The sequence below is a fragment of the Abrus precatorius genome, unplaced genomic scaffold, assembly GCF_003935025.1.
Source record: "Abrus precatorius isolate BTA unplaced genomic scaffold, Abrus_2018 Scaffold4, whole genome shotgun sequence".
Classification (NCBI taxonomy): domain Eukaryota; kingdom Viridiplantae; phylum Streptophyta; class Magnoliopsida; order Fabales; family Fabaceae; genus Abrus; species Abrus precatorius.
In genome coordinates, this window is record NW_020874384.1 from 7686313 (window position 1) to 7708053 (window position 21741).

The window sequence follows — 21741 nt, forward strand, 5'->3', positions numbered from 1 at the left end:
AAGAAAGAGAATCTGTGTGCAAAGCAGCTGATGTTTATGACATATTATTAACTCCTCCATGTGTTCTTACCAGTCCAAGGTCTAAAAGGTTATCTTCTACTGGACTTGAAGTCCAAAACATTGGTATGTGTAAATGTACACTACTGCATTATGTTGATAAGGCTAAATTGAGGAATTTTAAGGTTAACACGTAGCATTGATGGTTGATATTAACAGGTATTGAAGAAAAAGTACATGGAAATGAATGTCAACCAACTGAAGAGAAGACCAACCCTAAGTCAAACATTGGAACAAAGGTTAAGCTGAACACATATCATAGGAAAAGAAGACTAGGACCCCATCGACGAACCCCTTACACTATTAGGCATTTGAGGCCAAGGAACATCACGTAGATTTCATGTTAGACATTGTGAGACAAAATTTGAAAAAAAAATGTTAGATACAATTAATGACCTTGGGCCTGTGCCATATCATAAATCTCTTATGCTTCATAAACATCATCTTTATTGCTTGGACCAGCACTGGATTCCTTTGAGTAATTTGTGTCTTACTCTACACCATTACCAGTATATACAATCTATTACCATCACATACAACTTTTATCTACCAGCTATTGATAGTGAATTACCATCATTATACAGTTGTAATAATATTTATGTTGTTGTCATATTAGTAGTAGTATCATACTTATGGCCTAACATTGGTCACAACAAAAGAAAAAACCTTATTGATCCCAGTAATTAGGTCAATAAGACATAAATCACAATTATGTATACCCTGCAACATTACTAGCATCTAAAATAAATTATCATCACATCGAAGTATCAAGTATCAGCATTTTAAATGTATTATCAAATGCTGGATAACACTATACCCCAATATAGTTATCCCCAATTGCCAACATAAATGACAAAATCCATGGTTGGTGTTAGGCACCAATACTCAAAAATTATCAATAACAAAAGGTTTTAATTAAGTTCAGTAAGACGAAAATATAATTAAGTTTTTTGTCTCTGTTATACAACATTATATAAGAGAACATATATAGTAATTCCATCAAATTGAAAATATAATTACCAGGTCTTTTTGTTCCCTTATCATCTTTGTACAGTTCAATTAAGGCTAATTTGTTATCATTGCAAGTTGTAGTATTATAGTTATGGGAAAATATTTGCTTACAAAAATTAAATAAACTTATCTTCCAATTAATTAAGATCATGTATCATATTACATAACCGAAAAATAAACCAAATGTAATAACTACAACATTATCAGTATCTGGAATCAATTACCATCCTATTTAAAATTTAGTTACCAGCTTTATATAGTCAATTACCATCTTTATACAGTTCAAATAAGACAAAATTTTTACCATTTCAATTTTACTATAAAAGCTCAGGTAATACAACTCAAGTATGTAAATCTCGTATTGATCAATAGAAACTATACATTATATTTATAAACAAAAATCACAAGGGTTACATTACACAATTTACAACTTTACAAGAGACAATGTGAAAACTTTGTTCTTATACAATTCACTGTGTCCTATCTTACAGATAACAGCAAACAGAAAATATTGTGTTGTCCAAGTAACCATATTCAACAGACCTATTGTATCATCTATGTTGCTATTTACAATATACCAAAAAAATAATAGTATGGTTCAACTCTTGAGGTCTATTATCCTACCTTTCTAACCACTTAATGTTAAGACATCATATCTCCAGGAAAAATAATGATTTTGCATGGTGAAGCTAAAAGTTTATGCACAGTATGTACATATCATCCTACATACACAGACATTATTCATTATTAAATAAGCAAAAAATAAGTATTAAAACCATATTCAAGATTGGTTCTGCTAATCTTACCCATTCAAAACAAAATAGGACCATAACTTATCTATCCACTAGCCAAACATGCATGTAATAACACTTGTAACTGCAATTTACTTGTACAATCACTCTGAAAATACTGATAGGCAAGTATCAATTCTGCATTTGTTTTTACAGACCCAAATTGGTTATAGTTACAAATTTAACCTAAACTTCATGCAAACATATAGTACATTACTATTATCACTTACAACCTTGACCGACGACTGAATGCATAAGTTACTTTTTTCTTATGCGAAAGTCTTCATTAACATCAATATCATACTAGAACTAACTATTTTCTTCCTTCATCCTACAAAAATAATCCACCAATGCTTTTGAATCTCCTTCCTTGGCAATCAAACGTCTTTCCTTGTTAATGTAGTTTCTCACATCCTTTTCTACAAATGTCAAATTATCATGTCCACCAACATCATGAACAAGGGTTTGAAAAGTCTTGTTTATCCTCGCCCCTGCCTCACTATGTAAATCAAGAGTTCTTCTCATATGCATGCTAATATTCTTATTTTATTTTTTTAAAACATTTTAGCCTTTGAAGGACTCAATCCATGAGAATGTTGTAGAACAACTATTTTTATAGATCACTTTTCGGATCCCTTTTTCTTTGCTGTGATCTTTGCTTCACATTTGGCAGCTATCCTAGGAAGTGTCTTCAAAGTTGTTGGTACCTTTGAAGAGCTCTTTCCTTCCTATATGCATGTAATTATCAAATTATTCAACTCTCCATCAGGGCCTTCTTTTGAATTTCTAATCTTCTATCCAAAACCCACTTTAGTTGAATAGTTCTTGTAAAATACTTTAATAGCTTCAACATCATCAAACTCTATTCCAACACTTGGCTCAACTATGTCAGAGCTATCATAGCTATCATCCTCACTAACAACTTCACACACGAGCTCAACAACATTTTCGTTGTTATATTTCTGTGGTTTCTCCTCAATAACTCTTTGCACCTCTATATGCTTTAAATGTTCAAGCTACAACCTGTAAAAAACACACAAAATAGAAACAAAAAAATTAAACATTATAAAACAAGGGGTGCTCTATAAAACAGAGGGTCATGGGCGTGAACTTTGTCAAAGCCCCACTTACCAAAAACTATTCAGCTTAAATGCGAGACCCTGAGTTTTCGATTTGTATTGCACCACCTTTGATAGGACTCATGTATTACTCAGATGAGAAGTGGGACAACAAACTCACACACAGTAATGCAGAGTGTAGGACAAAAGTAATGTGAAGAACAAGTAACATAAAAAAGATGTAGTTTTAGCAGAGGAAGAACATGGTGGGATTGAAGAACTTGATATTTCTCGTGTAGACGTGAGAGGAGAAATAGGAGAGACGAAGTGACACAGTAAATTGCTCAAATGAGGGATAACACGCAAATACCCAAGAGTAAGCTGTGAAGAACAAGTGAGATAAAGTCACACAACAATGAATAGTCCTTGAGAGTGAGAAAGAAATTTTAACTTTTTTTGTAGAAGGACAGCGCGATTCAAATTTATTTTTCTTTGGATTTGTTCAAGAAGAAGAAGAAGAAGAAGAAGAAGAAGAAGAGAGGAGCAACTTGAGGCGCAGGAGAGTTACACGATGTTTTAGTTTTTTTTTTTAAAATTTGGTTAACTTTGAATTTAGGCACTATGTTCACGTGTGTAGAATAACTAATATGCAACCTTGTATTTGAGAATTGTTGATATACGATGTTGGGTATAAACACCAAATTCAAGTTTTTGAATAGCATTATTGGTGAAAAAAACATGGGAGGTCAAGCTAATCATCCGAATATTGTGGATATCAACTTAGTTTTTTTTTTTTTACAATATAAAATATTTTAATTCTTGTCCTTGATAATGGATACTAAATTAATAAATAAAAAAGATTAAAGAAAGAATGCTGAATGTTAAAAAAAAATAATTCCTTAAACATAATATTGATTCAAAAAACTGTGTAAAATATGAATCAATTTTAAAAGTAAATTAATGTTTAAAGATAAACTAAGTAAATATTTATTTTCAATATATAAGGAGAAAATTAATACCTAATATTTTAAAAAGATTAACATGATTTGACATGGTATTCTGAATAATCAATTTCAGTATTTATTAAATGTAATCATTACTTGTGAATTATTTTAATGTTGATGAAATGAGTCGATTTAAATATGTTCAATAGAACATAAGACTTTAAGTTTGAGTCTGAATTAAATTTAAATTTTTAGAAGTTCAATTAATATGTTTAATATAAGTTAAGCCTACAAAATATTTAAAAAAAAAAAAAAGAAGCTTTATTAGGTTGAGTTTCGTTTATACAAGTTTAAATTGAAATTGAACTTTTTGGCACGATTCACTAAAATTCAGTGCTCATAATAGTTGGTCCTTCGTTAACTTGTTTTATATACTTTAATTTTATTTAAATGTCTTACAATTTAAGGCTCCTAAGAAGATCAATAGTTTATTTCAAATAAAATTATTGTTTTCATTTGATTTCTTTGCATTTCGCAATGGAAAAGCAGGATTCTTAAGTTTTTGTAAATATCAAAAGTATAGTCGACAACGACAAAAAAGAATAAATAAAATTGGGTACCATAAGAGAGTTTATATTAATGATTTTTTCATTTTAAATTTTTTGACAAAATTATATAAATATGTCCAAATGATGATTTTAATTCTCAAGTAATTAGTTATGATTAAAACTCGCTTTTGACGATTTTAAATGCATAAAATAATTTTTTTTCACTTGTAAAAATCGTTATAAAAACATTAGAAAGTCAAGGGCGAACTCAAGACCATACAGAATGAGAGACGGGCACAACGCACTTTTTGGTTCCAACATAAGAAATCCCAAATTGCAAATTTGCAATCGAAAAATATTTCCGTAAGGATAACCAGTTAAATAATAATTTGATCCGTAACGCTATCATAAAAGAAGCAAGTTACATGGAGCCATAACCCCAGACATTGCTATGCAATGGTACTATGTCGGGGATTAAAAAAAAAAGGTGAGGGAATAATTACAATAGACTTCATTAATAAACAGTGGAAACCTGTTTCGTACCCCACCAAAAAAAAACGGGTTGGTTGGTTTCAACTAACTCTGATTTTATGTCCTTAAAATTTAAAGTAGGCCGAACAAACAGAAAAACAAAATTGCAAAAAGTTGTTTTTGAAATAACAGTTTTTTAGTATAAGTCATTTCACTTCAACTCAACTTCAATCAAAATTGCCTTTTTAGAATCCAGATCACTAAAATTTAAGTTGGCAAACACTCAATCAAGTACATCCAATCTAATTCATAAATGATGTGAGGAAAAGGTGGAGGAGATGGTGCAGAATTTGACAAGTGCAGCTATATTAATCCAGCACGAAAGGACTTTCCTCTACAAAACGTTAAAAAAATAAAACACTGATAAATAGTTAGAATCTAGTAATTTGGTCTTCAATTTCTTGAAGTATATTATCATTGACATCAGTATCAAACAAAAATCAATAGGAAACACTTCACATGGTAGCTTCCACTTCAGGATCGCTTCCGCGCTGTGCAGCAGGTACGTTATTGCCACCTCTCAAACGTGAAGAAACATCATCAATAGCAGAATTTAATTGGCTTATCTTTCTGTTCAATGTCTGCCTCGTCCTCTGTTTTCAAGAACAACATAACAGCATTATAAAAAACACAGGATATTCCAGTTGAACGTAAACCGTAAAGCCCAAGGGAAGCCAAATTACCTCTAACCCTACGTCATAATACATTGGTCTTTTGGCCTTGCGAAACCCATATTCATCTTCATTAAGCAGAGATCTTCTGAGCTGCATCACATAAATTGACGAAGTCAACATCCTAACTTAGAGGCACAATTTTAAAGGAACAACACTACCTTACGACTAAATAGAAGTAGAAATAACAGAGATACAACAATGTAATAATGATTCAGAGATGGCCCTATTACTAGAAATGTAAATGATTGCTTGTGGTGCAGTCATGGAATAAACTGCAGAATCTTAGCCATCTAAAGTCCTGCTAAGAGAGCACAAATGCTAAAGACAACGATAAAACTAGGTTCCAAGATGAAAAATGGTGTAGCAGCATACTTTTTCAGACAAATATTTATCCAGTTTAAAATATCTATGATGCAAGGGAATATAATATTTTCAAATTCAGACATCATCATTCAGACACCATCGAGCATGATCGTTATATATTCCTTGCTGTTCAATTACACTTGTTAGGGTTAATAAATTGAAAATCAGAGAGTAGAAATAACCTGGGGGGCAAAGATATAAGCTAAAGTTCCAAAAATTGCACCTCCCACAAGAAAGCCGGCAAGAAAATCCCCACCTCCACCTCCACTAGTTTCACTACACAAAGGAGGCAGCAAGTAGAAATAACAGTAAATCTTTACTTAATCTTCCAAAGCAAGAAACAAATAAGATAAAGTGCTACGTGCAAACTTCAACATTGCACTCCTAGCATTTTAAAGATGAGCTAGGACAATGTAAAGTTGAAAATGGAACACCCAACTAGTATTTAATTTAGACATTATTATCCTGGCCTTTTAGGAGCACAGTTTTTAGACTTCCCAAGGATAAGAAACTAACTTTATTTTCAAAAATATATAAGTAGCAATGTTTATTTTTAATGGCAATCTAGCAATGAGTCTTTTATAAGAAAGAAACAAGCAATTAGTCCATATTCATAGAAATCGGGGAGCACAACAATAAACTAGAATTTAGAGGACAAACACCATTAGCTCTGTTACAGAAATATGGCCACAAGTGTCCTGACTCCTGGGCAATAGGATAGGATTCACGGTTTCTGCAACTTTAGTAAAATCTTGATATGTATAAGTGAGGGAATATTAAATAAAAGATTAAATCATTCAGAATGTCTATAATTTTATAAAACTTCTACATAGACCCCTAGAATTTATAAGTTTTTGGTGGAGTCCCTATTATTTTAAAATAAAAAATTCCTCAAAAGTTAACAGCGCCTAAAACCCAATTAATTTTTGTTAAATGATAATTATTTAAAATACAGATAAAAAGAACTGTTAAATAATAAATAGTACTATGTGTCAAATAAATCTCTACAATTTATTTAAGTATTCAAATAAGGGCCAATTAAATCATAAATATCTGTTAAAATATTAGTTTAGTTCAGTATTTAAATAAGTCTCTATGATTTAAGTGAATGTTAACCACCGTTAATGATAACTCATAAAAGAAATTATAAAAGAATAAGGATCCCATTAAAAATATGGGGACTTATTTTAAAATTCAGAAAAACTATAAGAAATTTAACCTACATAAAATATGTACATACATATGAAGGAACGCGATGTAAATAATGAAAAAATGTAACTTTTTTACAGACTATACAACAAAATGAAATTTAGAAAACGATACTTGGGTATATAGGTTTACAAATTTGAATAAAGTTAAGCATGCACTTTTTTTAACACTCTTTAGTATTTGTTCATTGTCTGAGAAGTCAACATATTCCTTAGAAACACCTACTTACAAGTTAATTAACTTTTAAAAAACGAAAGAGTAATTGCACTTTTTTTTTTACAGATTCAGACAAACACAACCCAGAAAAGCACGAATCAAACATATTTTCTGTATGTATCTACCAACAACACAAGAGATGAGTTTTCCTGTGAAGCCAGAAAGACAGCAAATGCATACAAACAGATTAGGAATGCATTGATCAAGTACCAGCTGAACTGGCCACAAAAATAGAACGGCAATAACATCGAATCGATTTTCATAAACAAAATATGTCAAATACCGGTATTCTGCAGAAATTGCCGATCTATGGTTCCTGTTCACACCCAAAGTTGATTTCTTTGGAACACATAAATTACGCTTTGTTACACACAGCTCAGGTGTCCTCAGATGCGCTCTACCTATTCCCAAACCAAATAAAAAATCAAACAAACACAACAATTTCAATCTATATTTGAATGATAAAAAAAAGTTTAGAAGAAACACTAAAAATGAGAAACAAAAAAGCCTGAAATTCAAGGGATCCTAATTGGGATCAAAGGGCACAACATTTTGTAACAGTCAATTTATTTTGAACGTAGTTGATTAGATTATGTGAAGGCAAATGCGAAGTGCGCAAATGTCACCTGAAACGGAGAATGGAGCAAACGAAGCAGCCATGAGAGAAAATGTAGAGAGAGAGAGAGAGAGAGAGAGAAGAAGGTGAGTGCGAAAGAGTTTAGTGTGGAAGGTGGAAGACGTTACGATCCGATTGAGACATGTCTGGCAGAATGCTATTTTAAAAAATGATTAAAATAAAAATATAAATTTAATATTAATTAATAACAAAACAAATACTTAAATTATTATTATGACTATGCAAATAATATTTTGTTGATTGGTTAAGTAATTTGCAGGATCCTGAAAAAACAAGGCCGTCTGCATGGTTGTGAAGTGTATAATTGTATCCAGTTTATTTAGGAAAACATTTTTGCTTAATTATTATTTATCAGTTTTTTTTAATATATGTTCCAGGACATATGTTAAAAAAATATTAAATATATTATATTAAATATTTTAAATTATTTTAAAAAGTATGTATTAAATTTATTTATAATTTTAATAAAAAAATTTAACTTTTTAACATATGTCATTAAACACGTATTCAAAGATCATGAAACTTGTTTCTTAATTTTCTTTCTCTATTCTTTTTAGCAGTGATAAATATCTATTGTAATTATTACTTTTCTCTCTCTCTCTTTTTCTTTTTCTTCAAATATAAGCACCTCAACAACTGTCTACAAATTTTATTTTATTTTTTCTATTATGGATTGCTAAAAGAAATGCAGAGTTGGAGAAGGAGAAAGATAGGGTAACCTACTTTGATGACCATCAAGAATCAGCCAATGAGGTTGTTGATGATATATGATGAACATAGAAATATCACAGAAAAAGAGGGTTCCTTAATCTTCATTTACCTAATTAGTGCTTGTAGTGTGGAAACACTAGGGAAAGACAAGTTGTAATACAGGGGCAACAAGTTAATAAGTTAAGGTCATTACAGTCAAATAGCGGTCTTAAGATTAAGAAAGATATGAAATAATGGATGACAATGGTAAGTGTGGGCATGGAAATATGTAGGTTTCTCCAACGGCAGTGATCAGCAAATTCTGGTCCCGTCGAGCAATAGCATCGTAGTTCATGCCAGTTGAAATTGTCAATTGGTAGTGGCAACTAAACAATATATGAGAATAGGTGTAATTTCAATCAGTAAATTGTCATCCTTACTTGACTAATGAGGACTGGGTTAATCGGAAGTTTTTTTTTTACCTGGTTAGTCGTGAGGAACAAGGATATTGGAAACATTTTTCAAAAAATTACAGACTGTATTTGAATTGATAAAAATGGCTTACAATTTTTATAAGATTTTTTTTCAGTATATTTCAATAAAAAAAATTTCATGAGTAACAAACTATTAAAATAAAAATTTTTAAATTTATTTCAATAATATAATAAATTTATGACATAAATTCTTATACGATAAAAATGTGTTACTTCATTAAACTATTTAATCAAACTCACTTGAAATGAAGTAGAATGTGATGTAATTTTCAATAACAATATTCATAAAAGAACCTTGATATAATAAAATACACAATATTAAGTTTGATTATGCGCTTTTGATCTCTTGTTAAATATTTCCTACAGTATTTTTTATTATACATCTTTAATTAAATTATAAAAATTAATAAAAATTATTGAAATTAATTCATTTGCTTAATTCTTTTAAAAATAATATAATACGTTAATTTTACCTAAAAATTGTTATGTTAAATTTGAAAACTTCCTACCTGGCTTCACTAGTTTTAGTTTGTCATTCTCACCAATCTCATTTGTTAAAATCAACTGAAAATACTTCAAAAAATTGTAAAATACATTATAATAAAGATAAATAAAAGTTTAAAACCTTTTAAATGAACTAGAGAAAATATATCTCATAAACACATTTTTTTTATAAAAAGCATCTTTTTAATATACTCATTAACTTAGTTTTTTATTTTTCTAATGAAGGCATGAGTTCATATAATAATTTGTTTAAAATAAATTATTAAAACACACTTATTTTTCACACATACTAATTAAATAAAATTATTCTTTTTGTCCCTTAACTTTAAAATAAAATTTATTTTCTTCCTCTAACTTTTTTTTAGTTTACTTTAGTCATCTAACTTTTTAAAATGTTTCAAATAGGTCAATTTCCGTTAAAAAAATTTTATCGTTTTGCACCACATGTACTGTACATTATTGTTCATTATCTTCCTTTTTATATCTCTGACACCTCTTTTTCTTCCTTCTTCATTCTCACTTTCATCTTATTATACTCAAAATTTTATCTTCTTGTTATCAACACCAAGCACCTACCTTCAACTTTCAAACTATAAACAAATTAACTATCTAAATATCCATTTTTCATCTCCGATATATCTGCGCTTATTTTCATATTGTGCTTTAAGATTTCAAAACATTATATTCTTGTTGGTGAAGATTTCAAAGGTCATAATAACATGAAAATTCTAAAATAAAAAAATGAGAATATTATATATTCAAATCGGCTGAAGATGAAAAATAAGTATTAGAAAGTTAAATTATTTATGGTTTGAGAGTGGATACTTGGTATTGGTGACAAAAGGATGAAATTGAATATAAGAAAATAAAGATGAAAAGAAGAAGAAGAGATGCCAAAAACCTAAGGAGAAAGATGACGTAATGAATAATATACATAGTACAAAATGATAAAACTTTTTAAAAATTAAAAACCTAAAGTGAATTAAAAAAAAATGTTAAAGGACATAAACAAATTTTATCCTAAAGTTAAAGAACAAACAATAATTTTGCCTACTAATTACCGATATATACTCATTATATTTCATATGCTTATATATTAGTCATTGTATTATCACCTCAACATCATGTCATATTACACTTGGTCTACAAGACTGACACGCACATATTTTCAAGTAATCTGGCTTAACAAGTTCTTGAAGAAATATACTGACACCAGAAAAGAAAAAATATTCAAGACAGACGGCCAAAACATTTGAGTGGGAATTTCAACCGCGGATAATCCAAAATTACCTATAACTATGCAACTGTTCCTAAGGTTCATGGTACCAATCCCAAGTGCAAAAACTATTCACATCCAATTCATTCTATACTTAAACATTGAACATATTGCCCAACAATATATCAGCTCAGAAATTTCCACTTTCGAAAGATCATCCAAAAATGGGTACTCTAATAGATTTGGCAGTACGCGCATCGGTTGATATAACTGAAACAATATCAACCCTCTCCCTGCCACTGGTGATTTCTTCCAGCATCAGATTTTTCAATCAGCTATTCACTGGCATATGAAAAAAATAAATAACCGGTATCATTTATCAAATAAATTCAATGTATCCAACTAGAAGGTTTAAACATGCATGTTTAGTGGCCTGATATCATTCATACCTTACGTGGCATTAGAAACTATACATGCATCTAAGGAATATGCTTCCTGTTCTACATTGAAACATAGAGAACACGGTAAGTAATTCATTTATCGAGTAGCTAGATCTATAACTCACAATGCCTGAAAGAAGATTAACTCAGATTTAAGTGGCAGAATTACACTCAATCAATTGGATGTTTGTCAATTTGGCGAGATGTGTAATGAGCTGAAAGTAGAAGCAGTGAAAGAAATGCACTAGCCACAAAAATTGCATCAAACCACCGGTGATAGAAGTCAAACTGGATATCACCACCCAATACCTCTGTTATAATAATCCTGTCAAGAGATTCAGATCAGACATAATTAAGACAAATGCTGATCATCCTGGCAAGTTTAATGAAATAGTAACTATGTTTATGCATGTAAAATTTCCATTAATCAAGACAAGTGCCTCAAACTACTAGACCCTTACTTTGGTCTGCAGCAACTTTGAGTAGAGTTCTAAACCATTAAAACTAGTAAATTGTATAGATATCTTCGGCTGGACTCTCAGGATTTTCTATAATGATTTTAATTCTGTTTATTCTTTCATTTCCTTTTATCTTCTTCTTCATGCATATAGTTTTATGTGGATGTCAGGCAGCCTCAGGGATTGTTTGGTTTTGAAAATGTTTTTTCACACCAAACATGTCATCGTATTCTCACTTATCTCTTGTTGACAACTTTTTCCCCATTCTGTATAAGGAAGTCCTTCATTAGCCAACAACTCAATTGCATTGTTATCTCCATCCACATGTAGAAACTAATGGCATCTAAAATCAGTAATTCTGATTATGCTGGACATAACTAATGTGCAGATTACTACTAATACCTGTATTCAGTTGCTAAGCTTTTCCTGATTAAAAGAATGGAAGATACAAAATACATTCCCATTATCTCGGACAAAAACAGAACTACATTGCTTGAAGATCCACTTCCAACTCTTGAAACAGCAAAAAAGAACTGCATGCAACCCCAAAAAATGGAAGTTAGGCTTCATAATAAGTCAACAATACAAACTGTACTTCGTACTTCTTACTATATATGGTGAATCCAAACTGTAATTGGATGCGCATGGACTATATTATCCTAGCAGAACTCTAAAATATATAAGACAAATCTCAAATCAACCACAAATGGAAATTTCTTGAAATTATACTCAACTGAAAGAAGACTTTTCTAGGTTTATACTAAATAATAAAGCTTGCCCATGCATAAATCCTTCTAAAATAACATAACCCATTTGACCCATGGTAACTTGCTATAACTCTAGTTCTACCATAATTATTGCAAATGAACCCAAAAATAAACAAATAGAATTCCTAAACGAAATTACTATGATAATTACTCATCCATCAATACACAAAATATAGTTTTTCAATAAAGAACTTGAACCCTAGTCTCTTTAATTATGGATTTCCCTGTGATTCAAGCATCATAAGATGACATTGGGTGCGGCCATTGCTTCAAGAGAGTTTTCCTTTGTTTGAAGTTGGAATTGAAAGTGGATCTTCGAGAGTTATATATGTGAAAGTGTACTTCTTTAGGCCCACATATGACCAACTGAAATTGATAAATGAACTTTTCTTCAGGTCTTATCTCTGCTGCTTATTCTGTGTCGGGTCATATCTCTTCTGGAGACTGCCAACAAGCATGTTCTCCTTTTTCTTAATGATAAATATCTTTTAATTATTAAAAAATTAAAAATTTAAATACAATGCAATAGCATACAAATATTGTTTTATACATATTGCAGGATTCCTGTGCCTTGGGTGAGGTAGATTATACATTTACACACATGCCAGGTAGGAACGTTGTGTTTATGCTTCCATAGCATATTGATTCTTTCATATAGACCATCCCAGATTTTACGCAGAATTAGCCTTCCAATTTTCCATCTGTTTTCATGGTGCAAACCATATGGCTACAGCACATAAGGTTAGCTTCCTTTTAATGAGGTTTCCGCTTTTCAGTTCTTTCCTTAACAGTCCAATTTGCCCACCCCCAACACGAGCAGATGGAAACAGATTGTAATATTACAAAGAACACTATTCAAGAGACTATTTAACAATAAAGCATATTAATATAAATAATCCAAACAACATCAAATGGAAAAAAATAGTGGTTGAAAGCAGCAGGAATACCTTCATTAGATTTGTTAAGAATCCACGCACCGATATCACAACCAACATTCCAATGAATAGCAAGGAAATGTACTGCACAAAAAAATGCAGAACAAATTTGAATACACGCACACACAACATCAAACCATGCAGTATACACATTTTTTACTTTTCAGAATAAGCCCACAACAAAGAATTGAGAAATTCACAAAATATTATATCCTAAAAACCTATGAAGTTTTTCATATTCTTTATTATGAATAGAAAAGTATCAACCAACAAGTGAACTTTTATGGAAGGATCCAAATAAAAAGATACAAAAAAGGCAATGGCACGTGATGACTAACTAGTAAAAAACAGAATGCACAAATACGATCTTACTAGAATGCATCCAGTTAATCCAATTAAGGGAGTTGTGAATGACTGAATAATTTATGAACAAAATGCATTATAAGGAAATTGCATTCAATGGAATATAAATCAGCAAATTTGATTCATGAATTTCCTACTTCTCAAACAAGTCTATTACATAAGTCAAAATATATTTCTGCTCCATCATATGATATAACACGTCAATGGAGATCTTGATGCAATAGCTCAGGTTAGTAGAGGGAAGGAGCAACCAAAGGTGGACAAAGAAAGATATCAGCTGCAAATGCAACAAGAATAAACAAGTCCAAAGAAAACTCCAGAACTTTATGCCAACAAAGAAATTGAACAATCAACTTCTCAAAAAAACTTTAAGATATTTACTAAGAGATATCAAGACAAAGAAAACAGTGTAAATGGGGAAGTCTAACTTAAGTGTGATTAGACTTCTTGTTTATATGTTTATTAATGAATTAGAACAAGTACAAGTCAGTACAATTAGAACAAACCCAGTCCACTGCTCAATAACCTCAGTATGTATAACATTTCCAAAATAAGAAAATATCCAAGTTGGTCTGTAAATAAGAATGCATCAGAGTTTGGAAAGCCACCATTTAATTCCAGAAAGTAAGGAAAGTAACTGGACTCCAACCTGTGATAATAAGGCTGCATTTATTCCTATATCAAAGAACTGTAGGAATATACTTATTATCCTTGTCACGGGATCAACTGAACCATCCTGTCATATAAATACATTATCACCAAAGAAGCACATTAATAGTATAAGAGGATCCATAAGCTAGGAATAAGTAATTACTAATTAGATTATAAATCATTAATAACAATGAAAGATATAATCAAATTAAAGAATCGTTGAGGAATACAATTTACCTGTTTGAAAACAACACTTTGCAATGACTGCACAAAATAAAATAAAATGAGTCAGTTAGCCATATTAACTACAAATTCAAAAAAATAAGAAATCTCATTTGTCAGAGAAATACTTTGTCAAAATATTATTACTGATATTATCACACAGACAGATGTTGCCAACAAAAAACAACATGTGTTAAGTCAGCGTCCATTGAACTTTCCAGCACAGGAATGGAATTCACAATAGAGAGAAGCAATACAAGGTGTAAGCCCACAACTGCATGGTGTGCCATGATAATTGATAAGATGCAAACAAATTTTTACCATAATTTCATAGTTACTCATCACTTGCAATGAGAGAAATGATCTAGAAATAGCATTATCCAGTATAGGGTGATCCTCCAGGAAATGTTTATGTTCATTTCCTCGAATTAAATTAAAAAGAGAATATAGAGAGACAACAAGGAATCTTTCAAAAGGCTAAACAGACAATAAAACTATCTTTGCACTTTACCGATAAATTGTAGCATTCCTCTCTTACTATATTGACCAAACTCCAGAAATTCAGATGTTAAACAGAGAAGGAAGATTAAGGTGCTGATATCCCTAAATACAGATGGCAGCATATCAATTTCAATGCAAAGCTGTGACAAAAAATCTGTAATTCAAATATTATTAAATTTATCTAATGCAAGACTGCACTAGCGTCCAAAGATCTTAAGTTTAAAGGTCAAATTATCTAAGTGTTTCCATTCAAATTTGAAGATAAATATCAGTTCTCGTATTGCTTTTCTCTATTATCAATTCCATCCGTGTATTGGAAAGTTCAATGAAGGAAGACAGCTCATATTTGACAGTACCACTCCACCAATTACAACAGTAGCCTTTCCAAGAAAGACCAAGTATAACCTATGAAACATTAATTCTTGACATCACAATACCTTGATCATTTTATACACACAATAGACAGAACAAGCATAACCAAGTAGATTCTGCATGTGTCCTCTCCAAGTTCGAGAATAAGCAGCAGCTTCCTACAAAGTGAGTACCATTTTTCCCAATAAACAGATTTAAGGAAATAAATAAACAAGTGCAGGAAATATAAAAAAGTGCAACAAAGTTTAATTTATATCTGTAACAAGATCTCACACAGAAGAGATTTGGGTTTTGAAGTGTAATAAAAGCACACCCCAAAACTATTTTGTGCTGAAATTTAATTTAATGAGAACTGGGCTATAATGTAAGGATTGATTAAACAATACAAGAATTTAAATGTGGCAACATACACAACTCTAAAAAGTAAGGGTAATCCCACATATAATAAACCTTTGCTTGACGAAGCTCATAGATCTCCAAGAACAATTGTTTTGAAAGCTCTTCTAAAGCCAGTACTTCTGCTTCCATGCCTTTGATATCTTCACATTTAACAAAAGACTAATTTAAAATTTCTAATTAGTAGTAACTTAACATAATTACAGAAAAATAGGATTAGACAATTAGATATACCATTAATAACGAAATCAATTCACAATAAGTATTTCAATAAAATAAGAATTTTGCTTATAAGCCCAAAACAGAAAATTTTGCTTCCAAATTCTTATCAGAGTTATATACGTTATTATACATTTGCAAGAGTAAGATAAGGCAGCCCCGTTTTGTGCAAAAAGAAAAAACCCGTCAATTGAGCAATTTGATCCAATCCCTCTGAAAATCTGAATATCCAAAAAGTAAATGTCTATAAAATAGTCACTAGCCAGAAACCAACACGAAACTACAAATACTTTTTCCCAAAGAATTGGTAATGGTTGTTAGAGATTTTCCCTGAAAATGCAAGCATTAGTCTCCAACCAAACACCCCAAATTTCTGCATAAATGTACCATCATTATATAAGCACATATATAAAGAAACGCATAGATGCATTCCAGCCTCTATGTCTTACTTCAGTACACAGCTTTTGCTTGCTTTGTGGATCATATAATTCTTCGACTCCGGTTCCCCAAAATTTATTTCAGAAGTGGAAGCTTCAAATGGACTTCTAAGAGTAAAAGAAAACTGACCTTGCTCATTTTGGTCCTCATGCATAGATCGAACAACCGTACCAACAATTCGTTTAATTAAAGATCTAGCATTTAACTTCTGCAATAAACAATTACAGATGAAGCAAGAACAGGGTGTGAAAAGGAAATGAAAAACAAAACAGGATAGCACCACTATTCCTTGACAAACAAACATTTATATGTTTTTAATTTCAACATACTAAGAACATATGCCCTTAGGGAAAATTAAATGCAACTGATTTGAGTAAAATACACCTTTTCCAATTCAAATCAAATGCATTATGCAAAATCAAACATAATTTAAAGTTATGGAACTAAAGCAAATATCAAGATATTATTAATATATATAAAAACTATTAATTGTTATTCAGGCACACATTCTGATAGGATACTGAGTAGGAGTAGTAGTATATAAGAGAGTGATGGGCCTGCAGAAGGAGAATTAGTAAGGCCCAAGGTGTGGCAGGTTTACAATAGGAGGAAGAAGGTGGGCCCTTCAACTAATGATTAGTTAGTTAGAAGGGTATGACGTGTTATAAGGAGAGAATATAAGGGGAGAGATTGTATTGGGCGAGTAAAGGGGTTGATGGTAAGTTAGTTAGAGGAGAGATATTCTCAGGAAGAGTCACTGATTTTGGAAAAGCTACGAATATATTGTAGAGCATTTCTGCTCATTCATACACATTCAATAGTATACAGTATTGTCATTTGATCATATTTTTCTGCTGTCATCTGTTCCTTTTACATTCATAAACCCCTGTTAAATGTTGACTTTAGATGGAACTTTTTATAGGTTTTAGCTCAAATTAGGGAGATAAAATTTTTGGCAGTGCTTTGTCTGTAAATGTGAAAAAAGTGAGAATTTTTAAGGGTGTCACTTGACCATAATACTAGCTACAGGATAAAATTGTGTTCATGGTCTCTCTTTGGTGCTCTACTTATGGTTGCTTCAAGGGAATTTCTATAACCGAAATATAAATTGGACAACTTTGTTGCATTGTCAACCTCAAGCCACTTTGGCTTACTGTAATCTTTTTTCTTCCTCTGGGAATTTATATCTGCCGCAGATGAAGTTTCTCTCCTTTGTTTCCAATAACATTCTTTCATCAAAAAAAAAAAAAGGATTCAACCTAAAAAACATTTCAAAAAATTGCTCCATCACAAACATGCTGAAAGGAAAAAGATAAACACGTTACTTCTTCAGATCCCTGCTTGTGCTCCATCTCCATTTGGCAAAGAATAATTTTCTTCTTCTTCAATATACAAGTCTCAAGTGATTGCATAAGTTGTCTTTCCAAGGCCTTGATCTCTGTTTCCTCAATCTCTCTAATTAATATAAGGGATAAACATCAACAACCATGCCAAAAAAGTAAAAGTAAGAAATTGCAACATATGTAAACCTAGGGCTAAGTTTCTTCATCACATATGACTTCAAAACTGTTTCCTTTATTAAAAAAATAAAATAAAAATGCAATCACTAAAAGAAAGGAAGACAGAGAATTCTCCAAAACAGACAAGAAGAACAAACAGATGATTGAAAAACAGAAAAGATATCCTATATCTATACAGATTCATCAAATCAACCTCCCTACAAGTATAAAAGACAATGAGCTCCCACAAAAATTGCAACAGTAAGAATCTATGATTAAATATTTTTGCATTATGCTCAACACTGATATTCGTCAATTTTGTAATATTAGCATACTCCCACAAGACCCTTTCTCTTAATTCTTTTCCCAAACCGTTGGAAGTAAAGAAAATGGAAATAACACATTTCTCTTCGAAAGTACAGAAAGTCCATCTCCAAGCTTATAATTACCTCATACTTAAAAATAAGATAACTAGACACAAAGAACAGAAGGAAATTTGCGGTGGAAGTGTCCCCACACCGTACACACACGCGAGAAAAACTAAGTAATTACCTGATGAAAAGCGATAAATAACTGTATGGCAAGTTTACAGCACCAAAACCAGATAGAACAGCCATGACAGTAACACCGATCACCCCAATTCTACTCACCAGTTGAGGCATAGTGAAGAAACCTGAAACATAAGGAACAAGTTGCTAATACGAAAGAAGAAATACCATTATATTATTCTTTAACTGCAGTTGCATAATTAATATTTAACTAACTAAATTACTTGAGCCCAAATCCAGTATCCACTACAACAGAATTGGATCGAGAGAAAGAGAAGGAGAATACCTTTATCGGGCGATGGCATTGGGAAGTGAATGCCCATACGCCAAAAGGCATAGAGAAAAGCGAGCAAGAACAAAATGGCACCGAGTGCAGCCCTCTCGGTTCTGACACCGTTGTTTTTAAGCATCAAGTAACAATGATAATAAGGGAGCAAAAACACCAGCAACAAGATCAAACAGAACAAGTCCACCTTCCAGTTCACCACTCTCGCCCTGCACACACAAACAAATCACAAAGCTGTTTTGGAATTGATTTGGTTTAAGAAAGTTAGATTAACTCACTCTTTGGAGAGAATTGGAATGATTTCGAAGAGCACAAGCTGGAGAAGATTGCAGGAGAAGGCAAAGACGACGCTGAAGATGATTTGGACCAGAAATCGCTTCTCTTCGTACTCTTTGTATAAGCGACGGTTCAAGAACCATAAACCGGCCCAACCCAGTAAACACAGAGATCCCACAACCACCGCACCTTCAAACATTCCCCTTCCCCAACCCATCTTCCTAACTCTCAATTCTTCTTCTACTTCTCAATCAAATCAACCATAAGAATAAGATCCCATGAATCACTAATCCAACTCGCCCTGGATCCAACGAATAACAACAATATGCAATGCTTTCTTCAATTTCTCCCAACTCGCCAGCCGGTTTATGTTTCCTTTTCGCTTTTCCCAAACTTTTTCAAGGTTAATTACTTGCTTTATTACATTTCATCCATAGGCTGTACTCTTTTTCCCATTTTCGGCCCTTACTCATTTTTGTTTTCATTCCTCTTTAAATTCATGGAAGTAATATTTAAATCTTTTTCTTTAAATTCATATTTAAAACTTGTTTTCGTTCTTTAAACTCATTTTCCGCCCTTACTAGTGGAAATAAAATTTAATTTAAAAATACTAAAAGTAAAAAAAAATAATTTTTATATTTGCACAAGAAATACTCAATACATTTCTTACCAACATTTAATATATTTTTATTTATTAAATAAATAGAATTATGCTTCATTATGTTTTTTATTTCTATAAATATATGTCATTTTATAATTAGTCTATATTTTTATTAGGAAGTGGTCATTTTAAAGTTAGTAATTTAGAAATTGATCTCTATCGTTAATCTCTTGTGAGCCAACTCACCACTGTCACCTGATAACAAGTAACTTGCCACGTCATTTAAATTTTTTATTTTTTATTTATTAAAATAAATATTTACAAAAATTTCTATAAATATGTTTTATATGTTTGCAAGAAATCTTTCTTCTTTCTCCCCAAACTTCTCTCCATCTGCAACCCCTCTCCCACCCCACTCCCCCCTTTTCAGCAACCTTTCTTCTTTCCATATCCCTATCCCTTTAGGCATTTATTTCTCATTTTCATCCTTCTCCTACCTCCACCCAGCACCTTTACTATCTCCCTCTCTACTACCTATTCTAACTCTAATCTCTACACCTCTCTTCTCTGGGAGCGTATTGGTACCGGGTACGTATCTGGTACTGATACTCGTTAGATACGTGTTGGGTACATACCAAAAAATATTCTAAAAAAAAAAAAAGGTACATTGTGGGTATATATTAGGTACTTCTTGGGTACATTTCTGGTACATGTATCCATTAAAATGATGTCATTTTTTGGTCATTTAAAAAAAATTAAGATTTTAATACTCTGTTTTTCAATTTTCCCTTCGTTGATTTTGTGCCTTAAATCTCAAGTCCTTACCTGGACAAACTGCAGTGCTAGTAGAGATCTCCACCAAGGGCAACTCAGTAATCCAGGGTTTGAACGTGTTGTTGTAGAAACCAAACACAGTTGCAGAAAGAAACAACATTGTCGTTTGCAGGACGCACATAACAACCATATTTCTAGTTATAGGTCCGAGGTAAGAGGTAAACATTGGTGAGGTTTAGATTCATTGGTCATTGTTTCCTCTCTCTTTCCTTCTTAACATTCATTTTAAAGCTTTCATCTTTAGCGTGCATCCTCCTTTTCAATTTTAGGTTCAATTATTGTTCCTTTTGCTCCCCTCTTTCATTGCAACTTTAACTTCATCTTTAACTATTAACTCTTCATGCCATCCAATTTTATTTATTTATCTCTATGAGAATTGGCTCTATTTTAGGCTTGGAATTATAATTATTTAATTCCTATAAAAAATTTTATCGAGATTCGAATTTAGGAAGGAAAATTATGTTTTGGTTTGGGCTTATGATAGATATTTTTCAAAAGTTATTACACCATAAGAGTAAGTGTCCATTATTACTCTCCCAAATTGTATCATTTTAGTTCTTCATTTTATAAAAATATTACTTTAATCTTTATTTTTTAAAAAGACACCCATTTTAATTTATATTCTGCTACAGTTGTATTGTTGTAACTGTTGTTTGTTTCTGCTATTAAGTCTATGGACTTGGTTATGGCTCACATTGTACTGCTCGAATTGTGGCTAATTCTTCCTAATCACATGCAAGCTAGGCTTAGTGATATTATACCATCTCACAGCTACCTTCTACCCTCCCTCGGTAAGAACATCAATACCAATCATCAAAAGTTAAATCATGCAGTTTTCTTCTTATTAAATTTAATTTATTAATCATAACAAAAAAAAATTTAGGCATTTGATTTGGTAAAAAGCTTTATGCAATTTTTCTTATTATTAAATTTACCTTTGGATGTTGATTATGTGATTGAATAGTTAGGTTGATTTGTCAAAATGTCTTCTT

The 21741-nt window shown here is 31.5% G+C and overlaps 2 protein-coding genes across 8 annotated transcripts; both read right to left on the minus strand.

The window, feature by feature from the left end:
* Positions 1 to 5271: 5271 nt before the first annotated feature.
* On the minus strand, positions 5272 to 8090 carry LOC113865784. Of its 2 annotated transcripts, none has more exons than XM_027500528.1 (5): positions 8029 to 8090; positions 7686 to 7803; positions 6160 to 6253; positions 5624 to 5704; positions 5272 to 5533 (listed from the first exon to the last, which is right to left on the minus strand). In XM_027500528.1, the coding sequence occupies exons 1-5, from the start codon at positions 8060 to 8062 to the stop codon at positions 5396 to 5398; spliced, it is 465 nt and encodes a 154-aa protein (XP_027356329.1). In that variant the 5' UTR covers positions 8063 to 8090; the 3' UTR covers positions 5272 to 5395. The 2 variants fall into 2 exon arrangements, with proteins under 2 accessions (XP_027356329.1, XP_027356330.1); XM_027500529.1 differs by having other exon boundaries at positions 5624 to 5716.
* Positions 8091 to 10810: 2720 nt separating this feature from the next.
* On the minus strand, positions 10811 to 19732 carry LOC113864508 (GPCR-type G protein 2). Of its 6 annotated transcripts, none has more exons than XR_003504860.1 (14): positions 19317 to 19732; positions 19039 to 19247; positions 18757 to 18877; positions 18031 to 18160; positions 16835 to 16913; positions 16103 to 16191; positions 15718 to 15810; positions 14795 to 14821; positions 14556 to 14642; positions 13556 to 13627; positions 12244 to 12374; positions 11553 to 11708; positions 11393 to 11443; positions 10811 to 11285 (listed from the first exon to the last, which is right to left on the minus strand). XR_003504860.1 is itself a non-coding variant. In XM_027498306.1 (14 exons), coding segments are annotated over exons 1-13 (1407 nt in total). In that variant the 5' UTR covers positions 19532 to 19732; the 3' UTR covers positions 10972 to 11278; positions 11393 to 11441. The 6 variants fall into 6 exon arrangements, 4 of the variants coding, with proteins under 4 accessions (XP_027354107.1, XP_027354105.1, XP_027354106.1 ...); XM_027498306.1 differs by having other exon boundaries at positions 10972 to 11278; positions 11557 to 11708; XM_027498304.1 differs by having other exon boundaries at positions 10972 to 11285; positions 11557 to 11708.
* Positions 19733 to 21741: the final 2009 nt, after the last annotated feature.